Source organism: Elephas maximus, chromosome 19 (genome assembly GCF_024166365.1).
Source record: "Elephas maximus indicus isolate mEleMax1 chromosome 19, mEleMax1 primary haplotype, whole genome shotgun sequence".
NCBI classification, from domain to species: Eukaryota; Metazoa; Chordata; class Mammalia; order Proboscidea; family Elephantidae; genus Elephas; species Elephas maximus.
This window is the reverse complement of record NC_064837.1, coordinates 35,458,031-35,476,155: the sequence shown is the minus strand read 5'-3', so window position 1 is coordinate 35,476,155 and position 18,125 is coordinate 35,458,031. Positions and strand designations below refer to the sequence as shown.

The 18,125-nt window shown below is 42.6% G+C and overlaps 1 protein-coding gene across 3 annotated transcripts in view; it reads right to left on the bottom strand.

Annotated features, from left to right (window-relative positions):
- Nucleotides 1–2,074: 2,074 nt before the first annotated feature.
- Nucleotides 2,075–18,125, bottom strand: part of TEX14 (testis expressed 14, intercellular bridge forming factor) — an 88,230-nt gene continuing 72,179 nt past the window's right edge. For 2 of the 3 annotated variants that reach the window (XM_049858944.1, XM_049858945.1), the window contains 9 exons: nucleotides 17,935–17,997; nucleotides 17,342–17,469; nucleotides 16,373–16,578; nucleotides 15,269–15,365; nucleotides 14,054–14,128; nucleotides 10,917–10,994; nucleotides 10,294–10,393; nucleotides 6,186–6,278; nucleotides 3,605–4,256 (listed from right to left, as the gene is read on the bottom strand). In XM_049858944.1, the coding sequence (XP_049714901.1) occupies nucleotides 4,118–4,256; nucleotides 6,186–6,278; nucleotides 10,294–10,393; nucleotides 10,917–10,994; nucleotides 14,054–14,128; nucleotides 15,269–15,365; nucleotides 16,373–16,578; nucleotides 17,342–17,469; nucleotides 17,935–17,997 (979 nt within the window). In that variant the 3' untranslated portion in view covers nucleotides 3,605–4,117. Of the gene's footprint in view, nucleotides 2,424–2,836; nucleotides 2,889–3,604; nucleotides 4,257–6,185; nucleotides 6,279–10,293; nucleotides 10,394–10,916; nucleotides 10,995–14,053; nucleotides 14,129–15,268; nucleotides 15,366–16,372; nucleotides 16,579–17,341; nucleotides 17,470–17,934; nucleotides 17,998–18,125 lie in introns of those variants that run through there. The other variant, XM_049858946.1, reaches the window with a different exon arrangement.

The following is an 18,125-nucleotide window of genomic DNA, read 5'->3' as shown; positions in this document are numbered from 1 at the left end:
TGAACTAAGAAGCATGTTCCTCACATATGTTATTATTTGTTTCAGAGGCCTGTCTAATCTTTGTCTAAAGTGGGCTTTGGGTGTTTCATAATTTTTTAAGTAGTCCTTTACTGCTGGACATTTAGGTTATTTCCCATTTCTCAATATTATAAACAATGTCGCAACAAACATCCTTTTATGTAACCACATCTTTGTGCACAGTCCAATGTTCTCCTTGGACCAAAACCAAAAAACCAAACCCGCTGCCATCGAGTTGATTTCAACTCATAATGAGCCTATAGGACAGAGTAGAACTGCCCCACGGAGTTTCCAAGGAGTGTCCTTTTGGTTAGCAGCCGTAGCTCTTAACCACTATGCCACCAGGGTTTCCCCCCGCTTAGAACAGTGGTTCTCAATCCTGGCTGCACAGTAGACTCAACCCAGAAGAGCTTTTAATACACATGATACCTATGTTCCACCCCAGATCAAAAAAATAATCTGACGGTGGTGCCTGAATTTTTTTTTTTAACTCTTCAGATGGTTCTAATGTGCAGTCAGACTTCAGAATCACTGCCTTAGAATAAAGTCCTCTAAATCCTTGCTTCTCAAAGTGTGGTACCTGGACCAGCAGCTCCAGAATAGATGTAAGGATGGGGTTCACATGGGAACTTGTTAAGTACCTAGTACGTAATAGGTGCTCCATAAATAACACCTACTACGATTGTTATTAGTGTTCACACTGGCCAGTATTACATGGTCACTGGCCAGAAGGAAGAGTCTACTCTGCCGGCCTTGTGGACAGAACATTCCAGTCCACATTGGTGGGAGTTTGTGTAGGATCTGTAGCCTTTAGGAATACTAAAAGGTAATGCTATGATAACATAACTCAGCATTTATCATGATATGCCTGCATCGATCCTTACATTTTTATATATGTTGGTTTTGCCTCACCAATTAGAAAGTTAAGTTTTTGAGAGGAAAGGCTACGCAGTAAAAATCTCTGAGCCCCTCAAAGTTTCTTGCAGGTGATATTACACTGAAACCTATGAGTGCTGGAACTCAACAGGACTGCTTGTTTTCCTGGGTCTTGCAAGCTTTCCGTCTATGACAGGGTGCAGTCTTACCACTTTTTTCTCTCTCCTTTTAGTGGAAAATGCTTGAGTTTTTCTTCTCTGACAGGTTTCCCCCTTAAACAGGTTCTGGCTTTCACAGGTTTTACTGTATCTGTAAACTGATTTGTATTCTGGTGGTCTTCCGCTGGTTACAATGGCAAGAAGCTGTTCCCTTTCTTTAAAATGCTCAGATAAATTTGTACCTTCCCATTTTCCAAATTTTGGGACCTAAGAACTGTGCAAATACAACCATCCACAACAGGAATGATTTGGTTTTCACAAATAAAAGGCCTATACTACTTACTCACCAAGAAGGAATGAAACATTAGCTGGCTGGTACTGAGCAATAGCACACAGCTTCCAAGAAACTCTACTGGCCAGTTCTACTCTGCCGTATAGGGTCGCTATGAGTCAGAATTGACGCGACGGCAGTGGGTTTAGTGTTTTGTCCAAGAAAAGGTTTTTATTCACAGGTAGAGACTCTAATCTGGAGGTAAATGAAGGTACAAAAAAAAAATAACGCTTTAAAAGCCAGGCTTGATACACGTATGCAGCTGGCCAGCAGTCCTAAGAGGCTAAATTAGAGAAAATGTTGCGTTCTTTGTCTTCCCACAATTTTCTTCTTCTAAGACTGTGAGGTGTACAATCCAAAATATACAGAGATGATGTCTGTTAAGTCTGTTCCCCTTAAAGAGTTCAAAGTATCTTGGGATTTTATTCCTATCCGTACTTTTACTGCGTAAACCAATTTTAGCTAGAACAGGAATATGGCAATCCTGGCCAATAAGAAGGGCAGTATTTCTGTTACAAAACACAGGTAACTGGTGCCAGTTTGTATGATGGGTGGCAGTAGCAGGTGCCTGTTTGTTAAAATTTGTAACAGAAATTGAAGGCTTTTTGGGTGACAGTTCTCCTTCCCCTCACTCCCAATAACTCAAACACAGAAAAAAGCATCTTACACAGCTAAAACCTAACTGGTATTAGAAGTAAACATTTTATTATGTAACAGAAGTTAAAGTTTTCTAATATCTGTATCAACAAAACCAGAAGCCATTCTGGGCACAACAAGAAAAATTTTCACAATCAAAACTACCTCTCACTTTTCAGAAACATGACAAGTGGTTAAATGCCCTGCAAACAGACAGGGCCAAATCCTTCAGTCTGCATGGTAGCTGAACAAAGTGCGAATTACTGAACTATCGTCCCAAACGGGACTGAAGCAGATGAGAGGACAGGGGAGCTCACAACCCAACACTCAAACTCAGGCCAGGAGTCTGTCCGTGGTCCAGTTCTGGTCATTCTGACAAGTCGCTCTGATCCAGCACAATTATCCTGTGAGTGTTTTTGAAAGGAAAAAAAAAAAGGGAGTTTTGAGTTGGTGTGTATGTTTTTAATGACACGATATCCTCTCTTTCTATTCAACTGAATTCAAAGGAAAGTGATCTTGGATTTTATAATTAGGGGAGATTATGATCAACTAGTATACACAGAAATGCAAAACGACTACAAAGCAACTAGAGTAGAATCTACTAAAATGGTTCCTGTACCGACTCTACCACTTACTTAATCAGGTACTTTATATTTTAATTAACTACAAAGACTAAAAATTTCAAAACTGAGCAACCTTGTCTGAATTAAAATTTTTGTCATTAATATTTATTAAGGTGCTGGTAAATGTTTAAAAGTCTGCTCATGCTGTCTATAAACAGTGAACTTTGACCTATAAGTACCTGGTATCTCATTACCTGGATGGTTCAGACCAACCCAGTCGCTTCCAAAAACAGGGTTTTAGTTCATCTTGATGAAATATAGGAGGAAGAAAAAATCTGATTACTTTCGAGGTCAAAGAATGCCAGTATTCAGAAGTCACATGAGTTTAGGGTAGACGGTTTTACCCTTAACTGTTGTTTTATCCTTCAGAGGAGGAATCTTTCTAAAAACACAGTTGATGGGTTTGCCCTTCTAACACTCTACAGCTCCCTGCCATAGTGATGGACACTAACGACGTGAATTCACGAAGCCCCTACATTACCTTCTCAGTGAATTCAAGACTAGCTAAAATGTTCACATACTCTGGGTCCTGTGCCAGTCACGGTCTGGGAGGAGACAGAACGTGTTCCCAGAGGTTTAAATAAAGAGCCCTTAATGAAGTGACTACTTACAGAGTTGTAGTTAGGGTTAAGGGAGCAAACAGGGATGGCAAGGCACCCAGTGACTAGCAGCAGTGAGAAGTCAGTATCACTTCTATGTCTGAAGTGACAAGGGGAAGGAACAATTACTGGGATCAGCTGGGAAGAGCTGGAACTGGGAAGGATGGGCTGCCTTACAGAAGCTGTGCTTTGGAGGGACACTGCTTCTATCAGAGACAAGGTACTGAAGTAGGGAGGAAGAGGAGGGAATACCCCAACCTCTCTCCTGTTCTCTGATCCTACTGGGCAACAGGAAGCCCAGCTGGCCAAGAAGCCCAGGAGATGCAGTCCACGAGGGTCAGCCTCCTGGGGTACCATGCAGGGTAGAAAAAGGAGGAGAATGAGAATGGACTACAGGAAGGGATTCTAGGTGATCAGAAAGGGTTAACGTCTCTCACGGAGTAGGAGGCATTTAAATATAGGAGAGAATTGGCGTAGCAGAAGCTTTAAAGCTCTATAAAAAAAAGTTTTGAATTAAGGTTAATTTATAACTTTCACATTACTTGTAGACTCCATTGAAAGTCCGTAATATATGATTTCTTACTGGGTTCTGCAGCCTCGGGGTGAGCTAAATTTAGAGCTTTTTTGAAGGCTCCAGACAATTAGAATGAAAACATCTTTCCAGACAATGCGCGAGATAATGAGATGGGCTGAAGGCTGGCTTCAGAAATAGAACTGGATGTTATCACTGTTTTGTGCTGGGGAATATGACTAGCAGTCAACAGAAAATCTGAGCCACAGGGAAAAAAAAATTATCAAAGGTAGCTGGGATATGTATAGCAACTGGGAGACATATCTAAGTAACACTGATGCTCACCAAAGTCCAAGTACTATACGCTACTTTATATACACTTGTTCATTCATACCTTCTTCGGAAGTCCCTAAAAAGCTCTCTGATTTCCTTCTCTCTAGCCTGATGCTTTCTTCCCCTTTTCTCTTCTTTTCACCAACTGCTTGGTCCTTGGTATCTGTCTCCCTTCAATGACAATAATTTTGGGCATCAAGCCATGTGTATAATGGCCAGGGAAACACCACCACCTCCCCAAGGAAACCCGGTAATAACTAGCACTACTGGAGTGTTCTCGATGGGCCAGGCATTGGTTCAAGTGCTTTTATGTATATTGACACATTTAATTCTCATGACACAACCAGATGTGGTAGTTACCACTATTATCCTCATTAAATGAAGAAGAAAATGAGACACAGAGAAGTTAAATTACACATCAAGTAGGTCTTAGGGCTGGGATCTGAACCCAGGAAGTCTGCTCTCCACCACTATGCTGTATTGCCTCAAAGAAAAAAAAGCATCTTAGTTATGTTGTAATTGGCATCCTTTTTTACAACCACCATTTATCTTATTGCGTTATCTTTATTTCCTGAAACTCTCTCTGAATGAAGTATCTGAATAATTTAAGTATATAATAATTTAAGATGACATTTATCAAACTACTGAGCAAAAAAACTGTCTCCCCCATTCAACTAACTATAAGCTCCTTACAGGTAGAGATGTCTTACTCCTCTTGGCACATCGAGCCCCCACCTCAGTGCTTGGCTCATTGCCAGTGCTCAATAGGTGCTGGCTGAACCAAGCCAATTCTGCTCTGTTTGCATGTGGTGGATATTCAAGACAAATTATTAAAATGACAGAAAACAAATCCAGCTAGGATGAAAAAGAATCTTCTCTCATCACCTCCCGCCGTTAGCTAAATCATAACTCTAGAGAGGGAAGGGTTACCTTCTCCTACCTCCACCCCAGTGCTGCAGACCAGAGAGCCATCTGGCTCCTGCTTGAGCAAGAGCAGGTGTTGTTAAAGTGTAAAGCCAGCTGGCTCCACTGTCAGATAGCGAAGGCTATTAGAAAGTTTTTATGCATCTGCTGAATAAAAATCTGTTATTCTGCAGCTTCTTAGACTAGCTCTGTCCTTTGGAGCAGAAGAGAAGAAGCTGACTCTTCCCTTTACGATACTTCAGGTATTTAAAGGCAGCTATCAAATTCTCCACTCCATTTGTTCTTCTTCAGACTGAGCCTCCCGGGCTCCTTCAGCTGTTCTCATAGGACATGCTGCCTAGACTTCCAAAAGCAGCCACCCTCTTCTGTTTGTTGGTGTCCCCTTTTAAAAGGTGACACCCAGAGTGAAGCCCCACACTGCGTCCTACAAGTCCTCTAGACATTTAGCATGAGACGACTACCTTGATCTCGCCAGTAGGTTTGGGCTTATTCAGCATTAGTGCTGCACTGATCTTTTTAGCAACTGCATCAAACTGAGGGCTCACAGAGTCGCTGTTCATGCGTCCCCCAAGAAACATTTCTTGAATTCCTACCATGTCTCAAGATGCATGTTAAGTACCGGGCATATAAAAATAAGACACACTTCCTGCCCTTGATGAAGTTATAGTGAGCAGGCGCTTCTGATAAAAAAAAACTTCCTAATAAGGTCACGTCTCTCGTATTCTATACTCTTTGGATCTAAACGTTCACCTTCATCTTTTAGAGAAATCTAACATTTCCACCTGTCAGGACCATTCTGAATCCTGACTCTATCACCCATCACACTAGCATTCATTTCTAGATTTGTTGTTATCTAAAAATCTGATGAGCCTGCCTTTTCTGATTTACTTCAGATGAAAGCGTTGAAGGTGGCAGGGCCAAGGTACAGCAATCTTAGAGGCCTCTCTCTATACTGATATCAATCTACTAATCAGTATTTTGAGCCCTGGGGATGGTTGGCAGGAGAGTGGCAAGCACGAGGTGCAGACAGGTGGAGTCAGGGCTGGGTTAGATAAGGCAATGTGAAGCCATCACCAGACGCTCATTCTCCAAAGAGTCTAGACATTAAAAAAAACAAACCACCCAGCCCTGCTTCCTGAAAATAGAAGAAAAGGATCCCCTACTGGGAACAATAACCTTGCAGAGCCCTCTGGAAGGTTCGAGAGTCCTTTGTTCTCCTCCGGTAGCTGCAGCCATCTTTCCAGGTCCTCATCAAGAGTAGAGTGAGCTCTGTCCAAGGCCAAGTGAAGAGAAATGAAACAGAAGTCATATCCACTCTCCCTTGACCAAGAAGAAGCATAACTGAAGGCGTTTTGGGGAGATGGAAGGAATGGAGTTACATCACACATCACAGACAAAAGGTTCCTGAAACTTCTCCTTCAAAAATATTTATCTTCTCCTTCCCTCTGCCTCTTTGTCTTCTCTGTCTCCCCGCTTTCCTCTCAGGTCACAGGCTTGTCTCCTCTACTTTCCAGACCTTGCTTTGCATGTTTCTATTTTCCTTCCTTATGGAGAATAATTTAGCCCTTGAGGAGTATGACAGGTACCGGATTAACTACCCAGAAGTTAGTCACAACATTCTTCTCTGTTGCCTTCCTCTTTGATAGCAGTTGGAAAGCTAAAAAGTTCAACTCTGGATAAAAAAGGGCAGTCAGCTAGCATATTTCTTTGCCCCACCCCCTTATCTCTGCCTGGTGCGTGGACAGCAGCCATTTTGCAGCCAGGAGGTGACAAGCCTGAGGACAAAAGCCAACACGCTACAGGTGGCAGAGCAGGGTCATCAGACAAGCCTAAGTCCCTGGTGGCAACACTGAGCTGCCACACCAGCCATGCTCTGCCAACCCCTGGACCTCTTGTTATGTGAGACAAGCTCCCTGAAGCACGATGGTGAGGTTCTGTCACCTGCAGCTCAAAGCACTGTGCATGGCTCTCCAAGGATCCACAGGGCCAGGATTACGGCAAGGCAGGTGGTATAAGAGCAAAGGTCAGATCCTGTCTTGCTTTAAATCTTAAATATTTTATTCATCATAGATTGTTTTTTTGCATTCATTTTTATTTTTTAAAATATTGCCTTGAAATATTATTTATCTTCTCACCCCTGCAAAAATGGCACTGGTTAAAAACATAGAAAACAACAAATGCTGATGAGGTTGTTGGGAGATAAGAATCCTACTCCACTGCTGGTAGGATTGTAAACTGCTTCAGCCACTATGGAAAACAGTATGGTACTTCCTCAAAAAGCTAGAAATAGAAATACCCTATGCACCAGCAATCCCACTCCTAGGTATATACCCTGGAGAACTAAAACTACTGACATGAACAGATAGATGCACACCTATGTTCACTGCCACATTATTCGCAATAGCAAAAAGATGGCAACAACCCAACTGCCCATCAGCAAATGAATGGATGAACAAACTGGTGCATACACACAATGAAATGCTACGCAGGTCTTCAATTCTAATGATGAGCTCTCAGAATATACTGTAACGTGGATGAATATGGAGGACATGGTGCTGAAATAAGTTAATCACAAAAGGACAACTACTGTATAATCTCACTATTACAAAAATACAACAACAGGTATACAAAGCATTATTCTTTGGTGGTTACCAGGGATGGGAGGGAGAATCACTTTCTAGATAGTAGACACTTGTTAGTTCTGGTGATAGGTAAGGCAATACCAAATAAGGGTGAAGTCAGCACAACTTGACCAAGGTAAAACACGACACAAAGAAGTACACAAGAATAAGGAACAATTTTGGTAAAAGCATACAAAAATTTTGCAAAAACATACATAATTTTGCAACAACAGTAATAACAACCAAAAAATATGTGTGTGGTTACATAAGTAGATATGTATGCTTATACATGTATAGGTAAAGACATGTGAATACATGAGTACGCATGTATAGGTGTTTCTGTAGGCAAATGTATACACGTTTGTGTGTATTGCATATAAAAACTCATTGCTGTCGAGTTGATTCTGACTCATAGCGACCCTATGTGACAGAACAGAACTGCCCCACAGGGCTTCCAAGGAGCAGCTGGTGGATTCGAACTGCCAACCTTCTGGTTAGCAGCCAAGCTCTTTAATCACTGAACCACCAGGGCTCCATATATTCATATATAAAATAAAGCACATAGGTGACACAGTTACGGATACTTCCTAGACATAACCAAACACCTGTCTTGGGATTGGGTTACTGGGTTTGAGGGCTTCGGACCATAGTCTCGGGGGCAATTTGGTCAATTGGCATAACATAGCTCATAAAGATAATGCTCTACACTCCAGTTTGGTAAGCAGCATCTGGGGTCTTAAAAACTTGCAAGCAACCATCTAAGATGTAACCATTGGTCTCTACATCTCTGGAGCAAAAGAGAAAGAAGGAAACCAAAGACTCAAAGAAGAAACTAGTCTACAGGACTAACACGTCTACACGAACCATGGCCTCACCTACCTTGAGACCAGAAGAACTAGACAGTGGCCGGCTACCACTCCTGACCGTTCCGGCCAGGGACACAATAGATGGTCCCAGATAGAATGGGACAAAAATGTAGAACAGAACCAAATTCCTAAAGAAGGCCAGATTTACCGAATCGGTAGAGACTAAAGGAACCACCAAGACTATCACCCTGAAAAAAACTGGAACTCAAACCACTCCCAGAGATTACATATCAGCCAAAAGACAAGAGTAGCTCATAAAATAAATAATAACACCCATTAGTACTGTGCTCCTCTAAATAATCATTTAAATGAGGCCTGATGGTCAACATTTACCCTAGATCAAAGATGAGAAGGTAAGGGGGGACAAGGGAGCTAGATTAATGGGAACAGAACAACCGGAATGGAAATAATGAGAATGCTGATTCATTGTGAATATGTAACCAATGTCACTGAGTAATATGTATAGAAATTGTTAAACTAGAACCTAATTTGCTATTTAAATTTTCTCCAAAATCACAATAAAATACATTTTAAAAAATATTATTTAGTTGAGGGCTGGGGACCATGGTCTCCAGGCACATTTAGCTCAACTGGCATAACACAGTTTATAAAGAAAATGTTATACATTCTACTTTGGTGAGTAAGCGTCTGGAGTCTTAAAAGCTTGTAAGCAGCCATCTAGTTCACTAGTCTCGACCCTTCTGGAACAAGGGAGAATGAAGAAAATCAAAGACACAAGGGGAAGATTAGTCCAAAGAACTAATGGACCATAAGTACCACAGCCTCCACCAGACTGAGTCCAGCACAACTAGATGGTGCCTGGCTACCACCATTGACCACTCAGACAGGAATCAAAATAGAGGGTCCTGGACAGAGCTGGAGAAAAAGGTAGAACAAAATTCCAACTCATAAACAAAATTCCAACTCATAAAAAAAGACCAGACTTACTGGTCTGACAAAAACTGGAGAAACCCCGAGAGTATGGCCCCCATCACCCTTTTAACTCAGTAATGACGTCACTCCTGAGGTTCCCCCTTCAGCCAAAGATTAGACAGGCCCATAAAACAAAACAAGACTAAATGGGCACACCAGCCCAGAGGCAAGGACAAGAAGGCAAGAGGAGAAAGGAAAAGTGATAATGGGGAACCCAAGGTTGAGAAGGGGAGAGTGTTGACACGTCATGGGGTTGGCAACCAATGTCACAAAACAGTATGTGTATTCATTGTTTAATGAGAAACTAATTTGCTCTGTAAACCTTCATCTAAAGTACAGTTAAAAAAAAGTATTTATCTTGAGTTCCTGGCCCCCCCTTAAATTCTGTGCCCAAGGAGACTATTTCCCTCACCTCACCCTTGTCCTGGTCCTGAACGACAGCCTGGGATAAAGGAAGAAGTCAATAGGCAGAGAAGGTGAGGTGAAGTGGTTTATCGTACAACACAGGCAAAAGGAGAGCTCCCCATCACCGTCTGGATCAGATTTCTTGAGGCAACCTTGTGTTCTAAGACTGAATTGTCTGGATGATTGCTCCCATTTTCTCTCATTTGGCTAGAAAGTTCTAAAAATTTTCCTCTAAGCCCTCTGTCTAACTAAAATGTTTTGAAAGAGGTTGAAACCTGTGTTCACCTCACAAGATGAAATAAAAACAACAACAACAAAAATCACCCTTTTAGGAATAGGGGATATTAGACTAGCAAGGAAAATAACTATTTTTTTCCCTTCTTATTTACCAATCTGAGCAAGAAACTAATACAAATAACATTTTTAAAATCCTTTCAAAAGTCCAGCTTTTTCTGTTACCTCTCCGTGTCTTCTCCTAGATCCTGAATTTCTTTGATCCAAAGTATACTGCTATCTTCTTTTTTATTGTCAGTTTCTTGTTCTCCTAAGTGCCTTTGATCTAAAAACAGTTGAAGGAATTAACTTTATTAGAAAAAAAAAATCTTTTTTTTTCCACGAGAAAGTTTGCCTTGAAATGGAGTGCCAAAAATGAAGGCCAGTCAGTGGCCCCTGAAGTATGCAATGTACTAGTTCTCTTCCCACGAGAGCAGGAGGCCAGGTGGCCGTCTGCAGGCGACTGTGTTCACAGCAGCTGCTTCTGGGGTCTTGGGAGCTCTCTGGCACCAGGTGAAGCTGCAGGAAACCTTGCCTGTGCCAAGGCTCAAGAGAGAGAGAAGAAAGCAGAGGAAAGAAAGGGCACATAAAAGAGGAGGCCAAGAACCCTGAAAACCAGTTGTACCAATTTGCTTTGGGGGACCAACCTGTTCTCATTTGTTAGATGTTTCCATGGTTGCAGCCCTGGGAAAAGAATCTGGGTGGGGAAGGGGTGTACCTCAAATGTATGCCAGGCATTTTGCATATGCCATCTTACTTAATCCTGCCGACACCCTATGTGGGGAAGGAGATCTATGTAGTCAGCGTACCATTCATAGAGCAGCCCGGGTCACTCGTGGTGTTCTCGTCCGACACTGTGGGTGAGGCCCGCTGCTGTTTCAGGTGCTCTGTCACAACACAAAAGCAGACGCGAATTATGTCTTTCTCAAGGTCTCTGGGTTTTGAACTCACCTAGGAGCACCAGGGGCCGGGGGGCAAGAAGTCCTGGAGATCTGATTCTGTAAAGAAAACCCTGCGGAGCAGTTCTACTCTGTCACACTTGGGGTGTCTCCATGATTCAGAATCGATTCAACGGCACTGGGCTTGGTTTTGGGTTTTGGTTACATGTTACACCAGAGGTTCTCAAAGGACGGTCCTATGACCAGCAGCATCGGCATAAGCTGAGAGCTTGTTAGAAATGCAAATTCTCAACCCCACCTCATACCCTCTGAATCAGAAATTCTGGGCGTGGGGCCCAGCCATCTGTGTTCTCACCAGCCCTCAAGGTGATTCTGCTGCCTGATGGAGAACCACTGCTCAGGGCATGCCAGGTTGGAAAGGAATTCCTCAAGCATGACAAAAATCCATAAAACTAAAATGAAAAAGAAAAATGCTGCTACTGCTGCTGCTGCTAGGTAACACAGCCCTGTGTGGCAGGCACTGTTTCTAGGCACTGACGTACATTAATTCACTAACCTTCACAACAGCCCTGTGAGGACGATCTCATGGTTGTTATTCCTTTTTAACAGATGACGAAATTAAGGTAAAGAAAGGCAATGGAACTTGCCTAAAATCACATCCATAGTAGGTGTTAGAGCTGGAGTTCGATTCTGGGCAGTCTAGCTCTAAGGTTTATGCTCTTAATCTGTATTTTATACTCTCTCTCAAAACGTTTATAACGATATCAGAGCAATCCAAGTTTTCCCCCACCTCTACTGGCCTTTATTTCATACTTTTTACCTGGTCTATAAATCAGAATCGACCCAATGGGAACAGGCAGACGGAAAGACAGAAGGCAGAGACTATAATTTCCAGCTCCTAAAGAAAGAATCACTAGGTCAAGACAAGTATCTGCTTTATGGGTACATGGCTTTGCATTTGTTAGACATTCAGTCTCCTCCAAGTGCTCCTGCAAACAGGGCAGAGAGACAGGAGGGAGCATAGCCAGGCCACCCAGAGCACTGTGGGATGCAGGTGCAGGTTGGCTCCCTTCCTGAAGATCAGAAAGCAGCCCCTACCTGGCAGCTCCTGGTCATCAAGAGGCCCCATAATATCCTTTAAAATAAAAAATTCATTTTTATCCTTGTTAAAAGTAGTCCCTTGTTGATTTGGAAGGATCACCTATATCCTGGAGTTCCCCTTTAGGCTGTTGTCAGGAGCCTACAGCTTTGGACATGGGCCCTCCAAAGAGCGGGTCAGCCCAGGCTACTCCCGCAGCAGTCTCCTGAGGGGAAACAACAGGTGATGACATGCAATAACCAGGTGGGAAGGTCCATTATCAGGATAAACTACTCAAGTGCCCTCTGCTCTTTGTCTTTCTGGAAAATTACTGACCCATCTTAAAGTGCAGATATCACCTAGAAACTTGGCCCACATAATTTCCGTAAGTGAAACAAGCGAGGGCTTCTGAGAGTGCTGGGGTGCAGCAGTGTTGTGAGGCTAGAGCCCAAGTGGGAGCCTGGTAATGCCACTGTTGAAATGGGGAAGGTGGGCGCAGGGGTATCACATGGTGACGTAGAGAGGACAGCAGGATTCAGAGGAAAAGTATCAGCCACCATCAAGTGGCATGTGAGTCTACAAATACTGCGTTAAGCCATGACCGAGGAACTGATGACACCTAGAATCTACCTGAGCAGGACAGGTATGGGTAACCCCTACTCTCACAACAGTGGTTCTATTATTTTACTAAGAAGAGCAACTGGAGGAGGAACTTATAAGGATGGACCAAGAAGTCTCAGAGGATACAATGAGAGGGAGTGTTTAATAAGAGCCTGACCCAGCAACCCAATGCCCTGCACAATCTTGTGACATTGGGTGAGGGGTGAGGCGAAGTGAGGCAAGGAAGGGTCTTTTGTTGTTGTTAGTTGCCGTGGAGTAGATTCCGACTCATGGTAACCCCATGTGTGCAGAGTAGAACCCTATGTGCTCCATACGGTTCTCAAGACTGTGACTTTTAGGAAGCAGATCACCAGGCCTTTTGAAGGACCTGTAGGTGGGTTAGCAGTCCAGCGCTTAACCTTTGCGCCACCCAGTGACTCCTAGAAAGGACCTAATCCATTGCCATCAAGTCAATTCCAACGCACAGCAACCCTATAGGACAGAGAAGAACTGCCCCATAGGGTTTCCAAGGAGCAGCTGGTGGATTCAAACTGCTGACCTTTTGGTTAGCAGCCAAACTCTTAACCACTGCACCACTACAGAAAAAGAGAGAAACCAAGTGAGGTTTCTGGCAGCTCTGACTGGCCTCACTCAAGTTCATCAGGCTGTGGACCAGAGGCTGGGAGCTGTGATAAGGAATAGGGAAGCCGGCCACCTGCCTCCAAACCCTCTATAACCATGCACCATTTACTTTCAGTTGGGCAGAGCTGGCCTATTAAAAAAAAAAAAAAAATTAGCTGCAAATAAAATTGAGCAGGCACCACTCAGCTTCTGCCTCAAATAGAAAATTCTGATCTCATTAGGTCTTGTGCCACTGACTTCCCTGCCCTCAAGAAAGGGATTTATCCGCAATGCCAATACCTTCAGTGCCTCCTGCTAATGGCAAAACTGACAGTACAGCTGTCTTGGCCTTGGTAGCCAAAACTCAGGCCTCTAAGCTGGTTTGAAAGGGAGATAAGAATTCCTTTAATAAAAGAGGTGTGTGTTTTGTGTGTATATTCTAACAACAAAATAATTTTTTTTAATGGATCATAATGAACCACTTGAATATTGTTCTTTTCCCTCAGACATTAAGCACTTTAAATAACAAAATGACAACAAAGACAGGCCAATTATCCTGGCCAGGCTGAGGCAGTAATCTGAGGCCCATTTTATTGGAAAACTTCCCCTTTCTGAATTCTATACATTCAACCAGAACTTCCTAGGGCCTTCTGTATAAGTGCCCATACCAGAGGCAAAGAAAACATATCCTGGACAGGGGCTGTAACCAACAGGGGGCATGGGGTATTCTGTATCAAACATTCCTTACCAATTTCATCAAGCAGCTCCTGAGATGGTGGTGGTAACTCATCGATGTGATGCTGTGAGATGGCTTCTACTAGTTCTTGAAGAAGATAAAGGGGAAAATGACTTAACATCTCCTGGACCTGAATTGGATTTTCCAAGCTCCCACATGGATTTGCCTTAGGATTTCTCAATGATGAAACATTGGAAGAACCCCCCTACGTAACAGCCCTATTTGAGATTTTCTTAATGTGGGAATAGCCTGCACTCCTTCTTTTGCCCCCAAACCCTGTCCTAAATCACCCTTTACTCCAGTACTGCTTGATCTGTGCCCTCCCTCCCAAAGGAAATTTGGAGTAGGTGAGGTACAAATTCTTATTAAGAGTCTCAGGGCTCAATCTGGACCAGGGTTGCTGGGGGGATATAGAGGCTCTGAACCAGCCAAAATGAGCAAGACTACAACCTATAGGGCCTTACTCTATAGATTACTAGCTCAGGGAGGCATAGGAAGGAGCGACCATGCTTTGGGCCTTTCCCCAAGTGCTCAATTACAACATTAACCAAAACCCCTCAACATAATTCACAAAATCTCTGTCCCTTGAAGGGCATCTCAATAGTTGTACTAAAGACATAAGACATTAAAATTAATGTAGTAAAGGCAATATGCCTCAAGAGCTGTTAACACCCTCATTCCCTCTGACTTGAAAATTGTCTTCTAGGAATCTATCCTAAAGAAAGGGTCAGAGGTGCAGAAAAAGGTTTATGTACAAAGAGTCAAAATTGGAAAACAATATAATTTTCAATAATAGAGGACTGGTTAAGTGACATATGTAGAACAGACTACTATGTAGCCATTATATACATTTCTAAGTCATTTTTAATGACAGGGAAAAACCACAAAATAGAGTATCGAGGGAAAAAAGCAGGCTAAAACTAATATATGATACGATCTCAACTATGTTAAAAAACATAATTTTCTATACATTTCTAAAAATATGAAAAGATAAGCACCAAAATGGTATAAGAGGTTACAAAGTGGTGGTAGGGTTAAAAGGTGGTTTTTATTTTCAAGTTCTTCTTTATTCACCAAGTTTTCTGCAATGAGTATGTTTTACTTTTATAATCATGGAGAAAAAGAACATTTTTGTCTTCATCTAATGTAGCATCCGAGATGAGAACAAGGCTCTCTTAACATGGCTTACTATTCTGGAGTTCTATTTTGATATTAAATACGGGGTACCTTTGTGCAGGCTCCTTCTCTGGGTGGTGGGGAGTGATGTGCCAGATGCCTTAGCCGTGCTGGGGGAACCCGGCCCCGTAATCACAGACAACCTTTTCTGTAAGATAGAAACGTGGTAACCGACATGTATATTGAGTTAAAAAACCACATGCAGCGCAATCATTTCCAGGATTAAGTTTGTGTATTATTTATGAAAGAAGTCACTTGTTATGCAGGCGAAGTCGAACTTTGTTCCAACATCCCCTCCTCTGGCAAGCCTTCTTACCCCTCTTTGCCTCCTTAGCACTCAGTACTTACGTCACTGTTACATCAGACCTGTCTTTCTCCCAAGGTGGTGAGCTCCTCAGGGGCAGACCTATGTGTTTCTGATTCATACTCCATGCCTAGAAGAGCGCCTGGGATAGTGCCTGGCACTTAGAACCTACCCAATTAACAGTTTGCTGAACGAAAGCATGAAGTTCCCTGTCATTTCCCTACCTAGAAGTGAGACCCTTTGTGAACCAAATGCCCAAGGAAGTTGTCAATCACTTCTTTTCATTGAGGATGAAAGTAAGTGATTAATTTGTCTTTTGAATGGTCAGTCAAGTATTTAATAAGCAAATACCAAGTAAGGAGCTTGTAGCTTTCTTGAAGGGGCCAAGCATATGAAATATGATGGAGTGAGGAGGGGCGAGGGAGAGGAGATAAAGGGGGAGGGAGAAAAGGTAGTCTGTACAATAAGCTGTTTTTACCACAGACTATTTCTTTAGGAGGTCAGAGAAGGTGGAGAACCATCAGCACTCTCAGGGAAGTAACCAGAGGGGGTTTCAAAGAGGAGGCAGAGCTTGGGCCTCCTCAGGTGAGTAGATCACCGTGAGAGGGAGGGATCAATGCAGATGAAGGCAACATCATAAACTATGGCACAGAGGTTGGCTCTTTAGAGAAATTGCCAAAAATTATCTCTGGGGGAAAAAAAAATAGCATGACAAACCAGGATCCATCCCACAATACAGACTCAGGACACAAGCCCCAGGAAGCCTGGAGAGGATGCAGCTGTCTTCTTTGCAAACTGGATAAATTCTGGGCTGGCCCCGTGCATGTGCAATGTAGAATTTACGTACTTACGAGGCCAGTGAATCTTGAAGGGGAAATTTCAGAGGAAGTAAGGAGGGAATCCAGGCTCTTTGCTTTTTCCCGGACAGTTGTAAATTTATCAGATGAGGTTCGAAGAGACTCTTGACTGTTCCAGCAAGAGGTAGACCCTGTTTTCACCTGAAATGTGATACTTTCAAGACCGTCTTTATATCGACTGGCAGATGAAGAAACTGACCCTGTTGTAGAAAAGAGGCATTCATGCCTGAAACTTTTATATTATTTAAAACAAAACAACTCAAGACCCATGCCGGGGACTTTCCAAATAGTTAATAACTGAAATAACCACTGATCTGAGGCACAGCTCCTTAAGGTATAAAAAAAATTAGTCTCTAAACTTGGCCATCAAAATAAAGGAAAAATATTTAAACCACAAGTATACTGGAAATAAGGACACTGAAGAGAGGATATTTGACGCTGGCTGTGTGCTGATGTGAAGAGCCCTGGTGGCGCAGAGGTTAAGAGCTGTGCTGCTAACCAAAAGGTCAGCAGTTAAATCCACCAGCTGCTTCTTGGAAACCCTACGGGGCAGTTTTACTCTGTCCTATAGGGTTGCTATGAGTTGGAATGGATTCCGATGGCAATGGGTTTGGTGTGTTTTTTTTTTTTTTTTTGATACGCTGATGCAGGACTCAGAATTACATAAGTTAAAGGGTACAGTACTGTTTTAATGTGCAAATTCTATAGAATCTAGTGCTTTTGCACTCAATTCAGTGGTCCTTAGAGTACAGAGAAGACTTTGTGTTTGCATGTGTCTCCCACAGCAAATAAAACCTTCTAACAGCTGCTTAATCACCACCACCACCACCCCTACCTGTCCTCCTACATCCCTTTCAGCTGTAGTGAGGGAACGGTTGCTGGGTCTGACTTCCCCTAGGCAGCCAATGGGCATGGGCTGGTAGTTCCTCTCCCCAGATGGTTCTCCTTCCTGTGGGTCATTACCTGGGCTGAGCGGAGTGCTGACACTAGTAGGTGCGTGGTTTATTTTGGGTGTTTTACAAGAAGCTTCCTTAAAAGAGCTGTCTCGTTCACAGGAGATACTAGACAGGTCTTGAATATCCATCAAGGATCTAAAGAGTTCAGATTAGAGCACAAAGTAATTGAGAGAAGTTGTTTAGAAAAATCAAACAATATATTCTTGAGAGGTACTTTTTAAGTGTACTCTTGACAAAATCTTTATTTGGCAATAAGCCAGAATTACAGAATATCTTAAAGAGATATTAACTTTAAAACATACCTCAGCAGGTAAAAATAAACTATTTCCATGGATGAAAGGGTATTTATGGGGAAAATAGGTTTTATCTACTGCAGGAATAAACATCATTATTATTATCACTATATTTCCTTGACTGTAAGATGTTATTAATATAAATTACACATCATCAATTTAGTAACAGCTTTCTGTTGAAAGAAGAAACACATTTTATGTACACATAAAGACAGGAAGAATGTGGACTCTTACAAACAAGGAAATACTATCCCACTAAAACCAACACGTTACACAGCATCCTCAGGTGACTCTTTAGTGGCCGTACATGTCTTTTTCTTTCTGTTCCTTTGGCGATTCCTTTAAAGACTCTTCTTGTTCACTTTCAGCACTGTAAGAGAGAAAGTGAGAAATTATATGAATCCCACTGTCAGTAAAGTGCACAAACTTGGTAGAAGGGACTGGTTTACCAGCCCAGCGTGCGAGGCAGCAGAAAGGGCACTAGGCTCAGAAGCAGAA